The sequence below is a fragment of the Staurois parvus genome, unplaced genomic scaffold (genome assembly GCF_062004578.1).
Source record: "Staurois parvus isolate SC_StPar_1 unplaced genomic scaffold, SC_StPar_1.0 ptg000155l, whole genome shotgun sequence".
Lineage (NCBI taxonomy): Eukaryota > Metazoa > Chordata > Amphibia > Anura > Ranidae > Staurois > Staurois parvus.
Genome location: NW_028317951.1, coordinates 12775428 through 12789554, shown reverse-complemented (window position 1 = coordinate 12789554; position 14127 = coordinate 12775428). Strand labels below are relative to the sequence as shown.

At 39.4% G+C, this 14127-nt stretch overlaps 1 protein-coding gene across 4 annotated transcripts in view; it reads left to right on the top strand.

Annotated features, from left to right (window-relative positions):
- Nucleotides 1-14127, top strand: part of GOLIM4 (golgi integral membrane protein 4) — a 158033-nt gene that overhangs the window by 105993 nt on the left and 37913 nt on the right. For 2 of the 4 annotated variants that reach the window (XM_089675467.1, XM_089675466.1), the window contains 5 exons: nucleotides 3221-3304; nucleotides 7894-8064; nucleotides 9998-10360; nucleotides 11090-11292; nucleotides 13410-13486. In XM_089675467.1, coding sequence (XP_089531593.1) covers nucleotides 3221-3304; nucleotides 7894-8064; nucleotides 9998-10360; nucleotides 11090-11292; nucleotides 13410-13486 — 898 coding nt within the window. The remainder of the gene's footprint in view (nucleotides 1-3220; nucleotides 3305-7893; nucleotides 8065-9997; nucleotides 10361-11089; nucleotides 11293-13409; nucleotides 13487-14127) is intronic. The other 2 variants (XM_089675468.1, XM_089675469.1) reach the window with 2 other exon arrangements.

Genomic DNA, 14127 nt, shown 5'->3' with positions numbered 1-14127 from the left:
ACCTAGTCAAAATGGTAGTTATGCCTAAAATACTGTATAGATTTCAAATGGTACCAATTAAAATCCCAGAAGCCTTCTTTAAGATAATGAAAAAAATGTTAACAAGATACATATGGAAGAATAAAAAACCCAGAATAGCATATGAAACATTGAGTAGGACTAAAGAGAAAGGGGGATTGGGCCTACCAGATGTCAAGAGATACTATAAAGCAGTGGTTTTAGCAAGAATATACGATTGGACATTTAACCACAAGGGGAAAAGCTGGGTAACAATTGAAAATGATCTTAGTGGCATTAGATTGAGTCAGATGATATGGGTCCCACCACAGTTTAGGGGAATTAAAGAAAGCACAAGTATTTACACTTTAAATGTCTTTAGGGTATGGGACAATTTACACAAAAACATGAAATGGGAATTTAATTCTACACTAATGCCTCTTATAAATACTGAGTACTTTCCCCCTGGAAAGAATAAGATATCAGGGAGATGGTTTAGAAAGGAGGATACCCAATTGAGAGATGTCCTGGTGGAGGGAGAATTGAGATCACTTAAAGAGTTAATAGAGAAGAAGGGAGATATTTTTGTTAGAATAGATGAGTGGAAATATCAGCAACTGAAAAGTTTTATTGGAAATCTACCGAAACCCCTGAGACTAAAACAGGAGTGGAATATGTTTGAAAGGTTGTTAGAGACACGAAGGGATGGGAAGCACGGTATCTCAAAAGTGTATAGAATACTCACAGAATTAGACACAAACACAAAGTTAATTTTTATGACAAAATGGGAAAGGGATATGGGAGTTGGGTTTGATGAAGATAGACAGAGAAAGATGTTTAGACTGATACACGATAATGTTAGTATAAGAGAGGTTGAGGTTAATTATAAGTGTGTGACACGATGGCACATTACACCGAGTGTAGAGCACAAGATGAATGGGGAAAACTCAAATATGTGTTGGAGAGAATGTGGAGAGATAGGCACGGTGTTTCACATATGGTGGGAATGTCCGAAAATCCAGGCTTTTTGGAAGATAATAGTTAAATTAATTGAAGAAATAACTGAAATTGACATAGGATTAGACCCAACGACGTGCCTCCTACACAATGTGGAGACATCTTTAAATAAATATAAAGATTCCGGGATTTGGTACTTCTTGAATGCGGCGAAAGGGTTGATACCCAAGTTTTGGGGGAAAGTTGAGGTACCGAAGGAGGTAGACTGGATTAATAGAGTAAACCAGATAGGTAGAATGGAAAGATCATACCATATGCAAGAAGATAGGATGGGAGTTTATTCCAGGAGATGGGAAAAATGGGAAAGAGCAGGACTGAAAGAGAAATATAGGAAGATATGAACTAGGATGTTAGCAAAAAATAAATAAAAAATTAATAGGCCTCAAGAGATTAGAGAGGGTTAGAATCTGCAGAGGGGGAGCAGGGGGGAAGAGGGGCGGGAGGGGGGGATAGTGGGAAGGGAAGGAAAAGAGTCTTCAGTAAGGGAAAGGTAGAAATGTTATATAATTGTATACCTGTATGAGATTTATTTCCCTTTTTGGGTTTTTGTATTAATATGAAAAATTTAATAAATATTTAAATTAAAAAAAAAAAAAAAAAAAAAAGACACTGTCTTATTTTCGGGGAAACACGGTATATATATATATATATATATATATATATATATATATATATATATATATATATATAAAGCAATTGTCCTAACTCTAAATCCTAAAGTGTCAGTAAACCCATATGCACTTGCTTTAATATCTGAGTAGTATCTTATATTTAAAATATTGTTTCATATGCTGCTTATAATCTTTGTATATACCGTATTGTAAATCTTTTGTGGGTCACAAATCATTCTAAAGCTCTTCAGCAAATATTGAAAATTTCATGGACAAAGCCAATTTTAAACATGTAATGCGTCATGCACATATCACTGCAATATGTTGTGACCTGATCAGTGCTGTAAATTGTAATGTAACTGATTATTAAAAAAACTTTATCAAAATGTAAATAACATAGTTTAAAAAATATACAAGAAAAGAATACCTGCTTTAATAAAGGTCCATTAATTCCACAAAAAAAAGAAGACATTTTGTTACGATCTTCTGAGCTGCCGCACATGACACTGCTGCAAGACATGCAGGTTGGCTGAATTATTGTGATTGACAGTGGAGCATTTATTCTTTGCTTCCCTGTCCTTTATACCCAAGTAACCCTGCACTCCTGAATGTGGTCAGAATAAGCAAAAAAAGCAATGTGAAAGTGCTCCTCTGTCAGTCAGGGACTTTGAGCCACCCCACATGATGTGCAGGAGAGCCACATGTAGCAGATAGTTGTGAATGATGGAGAAAGTTCTCATCTCACTGTCAATGAAGTTAGAGCATGTGCAGGGAGAGTGGCAATGCAGAATACTTAGAAGCTCTCAAAATAGTTTTACTATTCTGCATAGTGGACTTCGTTGAGCTGGCAGTATCACCAGGTAATTAAAAACTAATAGACTTTTAAAAGAATAGCACAGCATACATAGTGAATCAAATACTTGTACAGCTTTACATGAATTTGCAAGCTCTGGGTTTACTGACGCTTTAATCTAACCCTAAGGGTGACCAGTAAAATTTCTTAGGAAAAGCTGAAGTGGGACAAGTTAAATGGAAGCAAACTAAATTCACCAGTGGAATCATTGGAAATGTACTCTGTAATGAACAAATGTAGGTTATATATTCAACTTGAGGTGGCAATGACAAATGATCTGCAGATAAACGTTTTTATGATGCATTTATGACTTTAAAGGGTTGAAAATATCTGACATTTTCTATTGTTTTCATTGTGACAACTGTCTGGTAGCTACAGAACATTCAGCTTGTCACATAAAATAAAGCACTAAGCAATCTATGAATTGTGCAAAGTAAAAACCCTGAAATAGACAGTTACATTCATTTTCTTGTATAAACCTTTGAAAGCTAGCATTCATTCACTGCAGGACAGCAAATGTTCAACATCATTTACCTTTTGTTTTTACACTAAGATACCTGCTGTGTTATATCAAAGTGTACTCTTTTTTTGTGTTTAAAAACTCTTTTTGCACTTTCACCTACTAGTGAATATTTTGAATGGCAAGAATTTTTAATGTTTCCTTTTACCATGTTATAGTAATAATGTTCTCATTCCTTACAATATCACAAATATATCATACAAGACTTCTTCTTTCATATAGCAACAGCATAAGAACTTGCTCTCTGAACATGAACAAGTTGTAATGAGCTTGGACAACCACAAGAGTGCGCTGGCAGCCGCACAGGTTAGATGAAAATGACAGCTCTGGAATCATAACAGATAACTGTTTACAATGGTTACTTTGCTGCTCTTCTCAGTGTGCATGTGGACTTGGCCTTATCTAACCTTTGGAGTTTTGGCTGCAGTTGTTTCTGGTATAGTGAATTGGGGAACTATTATCTAATAACACTTAAAAAGCATGGTGAGACACAAACATGACCTGTCTTTTACTTGGCTCTACGGTACGCATTGCATGGCTGCTGTGAAAGAAGGCTAACACCTTTTAAAAAAAAATAAAGCATCCTTTAACATTGACTAATAACGTTATTCTTTTTCTTGATTTGACAAGTGCATTTCTGTTTATATCTGTTAAAGCTATAAAGGTAACAAGATCTACATTCCATCTTTGCATTTTTATGGGCAATTTTATTTTTTGTAAACCTACGTCTCTAGCCAGGCTTGTGGCCAGTTCTATGGATAAATGATCTTTCTTATGAAACAGTAACAATTTTTTTATACCAATAAAGTCAGTGGTTCAAAAAAGACACACATACACCTATCTGAACAGTACTTGCAAGTACAGGAAATGTGCATGCATGTTGTGTATGATCATTTCACTTACTTGAAATGGAAAAATGCACTCACAATAAAATAATTTGATCTATAGATTGACTTTTCTGTCAGCATTTATCTATGAAAATAGTTTTTACAAAACTGTCACCTAAGAACAAACATTCAACATCTGTATGTATTTGGGTAGCCTAAGGCTGGGAGATAAGATAATGAAATCTGTAAACATTTTTATACTGTTATTACTGTTACATGATTATCTAGATTTTCTCTGATTCCCACGTAGGCTCTCGAGATAACCGTTGTTCTTACCAGGATATGTTCAGATATGCTTTTTCACATATGAAAATTGGGGTCACATAGAATGATATAACTCTGGTTACAGCATTTCATAATCATTTGTAGATAGCTGCAGACAGACCTCCTTGTTTTGTTTAAGGAGCTGTGAATTGTTAAAACTCTAACCTCTTATAATGAAGTTGTTATAAACAATAGATGTAGCCCCTAAATTAATTTGGGGTACACTATGTAAAGGACCAGCATTGTACAGGCATACCAGAGCTATACATGTAATAAAAAGTATTTACAAAATCTTATTTTTCTTCCTTAAAATATAATAGTTCCTAGTAGTACTTTCTATCTATATTAGGGGCATGCATACAGGGGTTGCTATTGCAACCCAGCCTCATAAACCAGGGGGTCTGTTTGGCCCCCCTGTACACCTGGATAGGAGGGGTGGTGGGGGCAGCGGAACCGATCTCTCCTTGCAGCGACTGAATCCCTGCTTCCCCTCCGCTTCCTCCCGCAGACATTCAGCTGCTGCAGAAGGGAAATGGAGGGCATCGGTTGTTCTACATGACATTCTTGCCACCTCCCTGTCCCCTAGACCCCGCCCCCTTCAGTGCTGCTGGGTTTCCTCCTCCCACCTCCTGCCGGCTGCTGCGGAGAACACTCACAGGATGGAGAGAGGGGAAGGGGATGGTAAATGTGTAATTTACCAGCCCCTTTCTTGTGTTAATGAATGTGTTTTTTTCATATTCATAGCTAAGGCATTGTAATCTGTGCATACTACGCATCAGTTTATGAATAAACAGGAAGCTCTGTACAGAGCTATTCCTGTTCATTCTGTGTTGAGGCTGCAGAGAAGGAGATTAAGGGCTGTGTCCTCAAGCTCCTTTCTCAGTCTCAAAGGTAAAACAGCAGAGGTCTATTTAGGCCCCTGATATTTCAACAAAGTCCCACAACAGATGTCCTAAAAAAGTGCAAAAAATAAAATTGTAAAAAATAAATAAAATAAAATGGTAGAAAAATAATAAAAAAAAGAAAATACAAAAAAGAAAAAAACTGACACCTGTGGTGGAACTACTGGGGTCGCAAAGGTCGCACTTGCGACTGGGCCCTGATGTTCTGCCACTATGGGGGGCCCCCCAAGACGTCAGGAAGGGGGCTCTCTGCAAAGCTGTAATAAAGTGTCCCTGTACTGGAAGTAAAGGATCAGTGGGAAGGGCCCCCCCGGGGGCCAGGGGAGCCCTTTATGGTTTCTTGCACCATGAAGGTTCTAGTTATGCCTCTGGTCTATATACATGCACTTCAGTGATGGCTGCATGATGTCTCTCAGGATGCTTTTTCTGATGCGGCAAATGTGGACCATGTTTATATAATGTGTGTTGAAATGATCATTTATAATCTGCTTTGAAAGTCAGGGTGACAACACAGGAACACAGCTGGGAGATGAGAACAGAGTGTGGTCTCCCTGTACCAGAAAGTACCTTTATGGGGGGCTCACCAAGTATTATTTTAACTGCCTCCTGCTCGCCATAGAAGGTAATGATGGGTGCAAGGCGGTTCTATCATTCTGGGAGGACATCAGGTGACATCCTCCCACTCTAACCGTGTGTGCGCGCCCCTGGGGGCACGGTGGTCGGTGGTGCGTTGTGTCTCTGGGACACAGCGGATAACCAATCAGCGGAAAGAGCCGATGACTTTGGCTCGGTCATGTGATCAACTGTGTCCAATCACAGCTGATCGCATGTAAATAAGGAAATACCGGTTATTGGCATTTCTCTCCTCATGAGCTGTCATGCTGACAGCTCGTGAGGAGAGGAGAACCGGTAATTGACATTCCTCAGAGGGGACATCTACAATGATCATCAGGGCACTGATGATCAGTGTAGCTCCATCAGTGCCACCTGTCAGTGCAGATCAATGCCACATACCAGTGCCCACCAGTGCACATTAGTTCCCCATATCAGTGCCCATCAGAGCTGCCTTTCAGTGCCGTGTGAATGCTGCTATTCAGTGCCACCTATCAGTGCCAGTCAGTGCCAGCTAACAGTTCCAGTTAGTGCCGCCTATCAGAGCCACCAATCAGTGCCAGTTGCTGACTATCAGTGCCATATAGGAGTACTGCCTTTCCGTGCCCATCAGTGATGTCTGTGAATGCCCACCAGTGTTGCCTGTCAATGCCTATCATTGCCACCTACCAGTGCCCATCAGTGCTGCCTATCAGTGCCCATCACTGCAGCCTCATTAGTGCACATCAGTGAAGGAGACAGCGCCGAAAGCCAAAAATTTGCCTGGGCAGGAAGGGGGTGAAAGTGCCAGGTAGGCAAGTGGTTAAGGAAAGCTGCATATTTTAAAATATTGAAAACTTTTGAAATTACTTTGCAGTGTTAAAGGATAAGTTCACCTTTTAAAAAAAAATTATAAATGCACATTTTTTTCAGGTAAAAGAATGTGCATTTACTATTTTTTTTTAGAAGCCTGGAAAGCATTGCACCAGTGGTCAGCAGATTGTTGGCGCCATGCAGGACTCCTGCAAACTTAGTGTAAGCTGTCTGCCCATACATCGTTTGGGCAGGCAGTTACACTCTGGCAGGAAGAATTAATGAACTACCTAGAGCGCTCAACAGTGCTGTGGTAGTTCAGTGAGAACTAAAAGCTGACAGATATTTCCATGTGGGAGGAGCCCCGCACAACTGCGTTGTTTTCAAAAAGTGACAGCTGGGATAGGGATCTTCTTCCCGTAATGCTTTAACAGAGAGAGGGGTGATTGGGGAGCAGCTGCAGCAATGAGAACAGGTTACATGTTCCACCTTACAAACGGGTGGAACATGTAACATGTTCCAAAAGGGGAACTTATTCTTTAAAGCATATATGAGGTTTTAGTGATTAGGTTTATATATACCATTAAATGAGTTATATAGTTTTTATTGTATTGTATGGGCTTTACATTTACTTTTTTCTGGTAGATAGTCCAACAGTCACTTTTTTTAGAGCACTAATGTAAAATTAAGGAAAGTGGCATCTATTGGACTTTCCATTATAGTTTTAGAATTGTCAGATACAGAGACGCAAACCTATGCGTAATAAAAGTACAACAGTAAATATTACCTGAATGGCTTTACATCATTGTGTCAGACTATAATTATAATTTTGCAAAGCTGTTATCTCTTGTAAACTAATTTTATCATGTTTGCATTCTTTTGCTTAGCAACTCTTTCCTACCAAGTGGAAGAAAATGTTAAAGGGATTTATGTTGCTTTTCTATTTCCGAATAGTTGCTTCAGAGGCATTTGTCATTATTTTTTTTCTTCATGACCTACTGCTCAGCCATGTCCTGAATGCTGAAAAACAACTGTTGTCGCCTCCTGACTATATGTCAATTTGCAGTCTGCCAAGATTTGAAGAAGATTTAACCTTCCTTGCATCAGGCCTCAGGATTACATGACTTTAATTTATTTCCTATAAATCCTGAACCAAGACATCCCTTTGACAGTTGTTCCTTTGGTACTTTGCCTGGAAGTATAATGTTAATCTGTGGGTAGGATGGATCTATCATTCATTTACATTTGCAATGTTTCAGGAAATGTTTTAATTCTTCTAATTAGCACTTTCTTCCTTGTGCTGATACCCAGACTGATGAATGGGGGTCAGCCATACTTGGATGTGCAAATGCTGTTAGAACGCTGATTAACTCCACTCTGGGATGCATGCTGTTAACAATGTTAAGCATTTGTCCCCTTGGTCTTGTGTGTCTTGCAGAACCAAGTGGAAGAATTTATGCAACTTAAAAATGCTTTAAATAAAGTTTCAAGCCTTCGACAGTTAGAAAAAAGCACTCAAACCACAATCCATAGAGTGGTACCATCAGTCTCCTCCCTACAACGACATTTAGCAGTACAGGAATCTGCAGTACATAGTAAACTCACACAGGTAAGTTGTGCTTTGGCATTGTTAGAAGATTGGTCAAAGCAGTGGAAACTGAAGTTCAATGTTTCTAAATGTAAAATAGTGCACCTGGGGAAAAAGAATCCCCTGCCAGAGTGCACTTTTGGGGGTACAGTGTTGGCCAGCACTACAGAGGAAAAAGATTTGGGGGTACTTATTTCAGATGATTGGAAAATGAGCAAACAATGGGACCAGGAAGAGGAAAATGCGAATAGAATCCTAGGATGCCTCACTGGGGGGTTACCAGCAGGAGAAAAGAGGCTCTGATTCCCCTATATATAGATCTATGGAATATTATGTCTAGTTTGGGAGACCTCACTTACAAAACGATTTTGATAAGATAGAACAAGTCCAGAGAGAGAGAGAGTCTGAGGGATAAAACATATCAGGAGAGACTTCAGTAACCTAAAATGTACAGTCTTGAGGAAAGAATGGAAAGAAAAGACATGATTGAAACTTTTAAATTCATCAAGGGGAGAATAAAGTTTAGAAGGGCAGTATTTTCAATATGAAGCTCAGATGCTAAGATCAAGAACATGGGTCATGACCTCAAACTATCAGGAAAGTTCAAAACCAATCTTAGAAAGTACTATTTTACTAAAAGCGTAGTTAATGATTGGAATAGACTTTCAGAAGAGTTAGTAAGTCAGTCAACAGTAAGTGGATTAAAACATGCTTGAGACAAAGTACTAAGACTAAAAGTAAAAAAATACAAAACAACCCCCCCCTCCCCCCCCAAAAAAAGAAACAAAACATATAACTATTTAAAAAATCATGTATTAAAAGTGACTTTGACTGTGGAATTATTATTGCTTCAAGATAAGGTGGTTGCATCAGCTAACAAACTGCTATCCTTCTCCAATATCTACTGTGCTTGCTAAACTTATTGGAAGACCTTCCTCTCGGTGCCCATCACAAAAAGATTCTTTGGATTCTATTTTACTACACTAAAAAAAATGTGTTCTAAAACCAACCATAGTCTTGTGGGTACAACATATTTTAAAGTTTCCCTGCTGTCAAAATACAATACTTCAGTGGGGGTATTTCCCCATCCACATTTTTTTCCCAAGTTTACCAAAATATTCTACAGAATAATGGCTGTCTGCCAGCAGAAGCTTAATAGAGGTTGGGTGACGCAGCAGGACAAAGACCCCAAGCATCAAAGTAAATCCACCATAGATTGTTTCAGATAAATAAAATGCACCTTTTGGAGTGGCCCAGTTCGAGCCCAGACCTTAACCCCATAGAGATGCTGTGGAATGACTTCAAGAGAGCCATTCACGCCTGAAAATGTGTCTGAGCTGAAGCAGTTTTGTAAAGATAAATGGTCAAAAATTCCTCCTGAATGTTGTGCAGGTCTGAATCGGAGCTACTGAAGGTGCTTGCTTCAAGTCATTGCTGCCAAAGTTGGTTCAGCCAGCTTTTAACTCTGAATGATTCACTTACCTTTTTTTCCAGTACTGTGCATGTTTAATGAATGTGTTCAATAAAGACACAATAAATTTGAATTGTTTGTATGTTATCAGCCTTAACATATTTTAATTTTAAGGGGTTCACAAACATTTTCTTGCAACTGTAGTTGTGCTCTTTATGAACAACCACAAATTTAGGAGCTTTTTTAAATCATTCCAAATGTGGACCTCCGTCAGTGTAGACATGCATGTGCAATAATTGCTGAGCTGATCACTGCTGTCCACTGTAAACAAAAAGTAGAAGATGGAGGCTCTGACTTATAACATCAGCTAATTCAGATCCTGTTCCCCAAAGAAACAGATGCATATTTGAATAAGCTTTTGGATTTGTGTTGGATCAGAAATGGTCAAAAAAGTATATTAACTTGGTTTATAAGTGTCTTAATTGTACGGATATGGTTGTATATTTTTCAAAATAAATGTGTGTGATGGTTTTGTATTTTCAGACAAATATCCAGACCCAACAACAGCATGAAAGTGTAATCACACATAGCAAGGATGTTAATGAAGAGGCTGAACACAAGGACACACAAAGACCTGAACTTCATAAGGCACAGGATGACACTGGTCTACCTCAGGAAACTGGACCTGCTACTGAGCATCCTGTGGAGGTAGAAGAAGAACATAAAAAAGAGCTAGAAGAGGAAGAGATGGAACAAGTAGGGAAGCCAGAAAGATTGGTGGAAGAGCAGGATCAAGTTCAGGAGGAGCAGGAGCAGCATAGGCAATCTGAAGATGAGCACAGAGCAGCAGCAAATGAAGAAGAAGAAAGAGAGGAAGAGACTAACATGTTGCAAGAACATGAAAAGGTGAAAAACAGTATTGGCCAGTTTTGTATTGGCTGCTTTGTAGTAGTACATGTTTATACAACCTCTTTATTAATTTGAATTCTTTTGAAAGATATCTCTATTTGAAATTGTATTGACTCGTGTAGCTTAAGAAGTCAGTATCTTAAAAATCTGATAGGTAAGAGTTAGATTATTAATTCTTTAAATGAGAAAAGAAGTGATGGATTTGTGTGCCCCATCTGACCATATTTTAGTGGTTATTGGACCTACAGCTGGTCATCATGATCACTGATTACTTGTTTCCTGTCCAGAGCATGAGCAGTAGTGTCAGCCCATGTGTGGCCACAAAAATGCCTAGTAACGGAAAGTAACAGTCCTATGGCAATGATTGCTTGTTATGGATCGCTATGTACATTATGCACATTAGTAAACTATCTACTTTTTTTTATAGTATTTAGGTCCACCTAAACCAGTAAGTAACTTGCTCCCAATTGGCAACTGCACGAGGTCTCCAATACAGTAAAATCCCCGTTTCCCATGCAATGAGTACTAAGGTGGCTGCTCTTCAGTTTAGATATTACATTGCCTTGTGCAGTGGGAGAAGGCTAGAATACCTAATGCTATCCAGTGACAGACGGTGGTAGATGTGCTCTGTGAGTTGGTTGTAATCGTAGATTTCTTGTTTTGTAAGTTAACACTGCATATGCAGTACTTTTTATGTGCTATATTTTCCATATTTTTTTTTGACAGAGGGATAAAACCATAAAACCTGAAGTCAGATTTAAGTCTGCCTATGAGGAGCGAATAGAGCAGCAAAAGTTAGCAGCCCAACAAGAAGAGCAGTCCAGATATCTGAAAGAGCATCAGGACCTACTGCACCTGCAACAGCAGAAAATGCATAATAATGACTTGGATGTGGAGAGGCAAAACAAGCTGAAAGAGATTTCAGAAAGGTATTGAGGATTTTGTGAATATTTAGTAGAACTGTAGTTATCCTGTATTTATAATGTAAGTTTATATAATTTATTTCTTTGTATTTACAGTTTATCTACTTGTAACCTATAACAGTTTTTATTATGGTTTTGTTATGTGGCAGGAAGGCACAGCTGGATGATAGGACCTGGGGAAAATAAATGAGTCTAGTGTATTGGGGCACTTGAGATTATTGCAACATATATACCGCATGTCACTTTTTTCCACGCTCACTATGCCATGTTCGATAGTAAGTTACAGTAAACAGAGGCATGACAGTTTTAGCATTAGGGTAAATAAAATGATAAAAATCTGATATATAATCTTGCATGTGAAGGTACAGTTTTATGGTTGACATTGGAATATTTACAGTGAGGAACAGAAGTATTTGAACACCCTGCGATTTTGCAAGTTCTCCCACTTAGAAATCATGGAGGGGTCTGAAATTCACATTGTAGGTGCATTCCCACTCTGAGGAATGCACGTTGTATGATTTTTAAAGAATTTATTTGTCTTGCACTGCTGAACATAAGCATTTGAACACCTAAGAAACGGCAAGAATTCTGGCTCTCAAAGACCTGTTACTGTGCCTTTAAAAAGGCCACCTCTACTCCACTCATTAATCTAACTTAGTAGCACCTGTCTGAGCTCTTTAAAGATACCTTTCCACCCCACAGTCAGTCAGACGCCATCTACTACTATGGGCAAGACCAAAGTCAAAAGACACCAGAGACAAAATTGTGGACCTCCACAAGGCTGGAAAGGGCTACGGGGCAATTGCCAAGCAGCTTGGTGAAAATAGATCAACTGTTGGAGCAATTGTTAGAAAAGGGAAGAGGCTAAAGACGACTGTCAGTCTCCCTCGGACTGGGGCTCCATGCAAGATCTCACCTCGTGGGGTATCACTGATGATAAGAAAGGTGAGGAATCAGCATAGAAATACAAGGGAGGAGGTGGTCAATGACATGAAGAGAGCTGGGACCACAGTTTCAAAGGTCACTGTCAGTAGAACACTACGCCATCATGGTTTCAAATCATACATTGCACGGAAGGTTCCCCTGCTCAAGTCATCACATGTCCAGGCCCGTCTGAAGTTTGCCAATGACCATCTGGATGATCCAGAGGAGGCATGGGAGAAAGTCATGTGATCAGATGAGACCAAAGTAGAACTTTTTGGTCTAAACTTCACTCGTCGTGTTTGGAGGAAAAAGGATACGTTGTATCCCAAGAACACCATCCCTACTGTGAAGCATGGGGGTGGTAACATCATGCTTTGGGGTTGCTTTTCTGCAAAGGGCACAGGACGACTGCTCTGTATTAAGAAGAGGATGAATGGGGCCATTTATTGTGAGATTTTGAGCAACAACTTCCTTCCCCCAGTCAGAGCATTGAAGATGGGTCGTGGCTGGGTCTTCCAACATGACAACGACCCAAAGCACACAGCCAGGATAAACAAGGAGTGGCTCCATAAGAAGCATATCAAGGTTCTGGAGTGGCCTAGCCAGTCTCCAGACCTAAATCCAATAGAACATCTTTGGAGGGAGCTGAAACTCCATGTTGCTCAGCGACAGCCCCCAAACCTGACAGATCTAGAGGAGATCTGTGTGGAGGAGTGGGCCAAAATCCCTGTTGCAGTGTGTGCAAACCTGGTCAAGAACTACAAGAAACATTTGACCTCTGTAATTGCAAACAAAGGCTTCTGTACCAAATATTAACCCTGATTTTCTCAGGTGTTCAAATACTTATGTTCAGCAGTGCAAGACAAATAAATTCTTTAAAAATCATACAATGTGATTTCCTGAATTTGTTTTTTAAATTCTGTCTTTCCGAGTGGGAATGCACCTACAATGTGAATTTCAGACCCCTCCATGATTTCTAAGTGGGAGAACATGCAAAATCGCAGGGTGTTCAAATACTTCTGTTCCTCACTGTATATTATGAGTGCAAATGTAAGTGCATAGCAGCAGCTATACATTGCTTCAAGGCAGGGAAAGGTAAGTCACTTATACAATCTTAATAGATTCTCAGTATAGGCTCAGAGTGACCAGGTATTCTTCTTACAAAACTCTGACTAGAAAATATATGTTTGTCCTTTTAGGGAGCATGCACAATATGATAACGTAGATCATGATATTGTTCAAGGAGAAGAAGAACATTTTCAAGAAGAAGGGGGAGGTATGTTTTTTTTTTTTCAAACATAGCCTGTCATACTTGATATGGCCTGATATATAACGTTGATGTAACCCATGCAATGGCGATACCAACTCCCAAGCAATAACATGTACCTGTTTTTACAAAACTACTGTAAGTCATCCAATTTTATTTCAGCCTAATGATCTTTGCACTGCTTGCAACATGAGAACCAGTGGTGTACCATCCATGTGTGCAGGGCATATGGACCCCAAGGAAAGAGGGACCCATTGTGCCCTGACACACACAGCCCACATAGAGTAAACTCAAGTCAGTAGCATTTCCTTGGGCCCTATCACTTCCTCAAATCACAGGGGCATAGGAAGCTGTAGGTCGCAGACATGGATCTTCTTTTTGATTTTTGGCAGAGGAAGCCATCTGATGCATTTGCCAACTCAACGATTCATAGTTCGCTGCAGCTCATAGCCACTAGTCCTGGCAGAGTGATATATTTGCCTCACTCCCTCAGTAGGTGTGGAAGGTATGTCCAAGAGCTTATTTAGAGCTGTCAGGAGGTGGCAGCAGTATTGTCTGGCAAGGGAGATTGAGGCATACTTTTTTCTGGTAAGTCTCTAACGTGTACAGTACTAGCTTGAGACACAGACTGCAGTGTTTGCTATAGTATT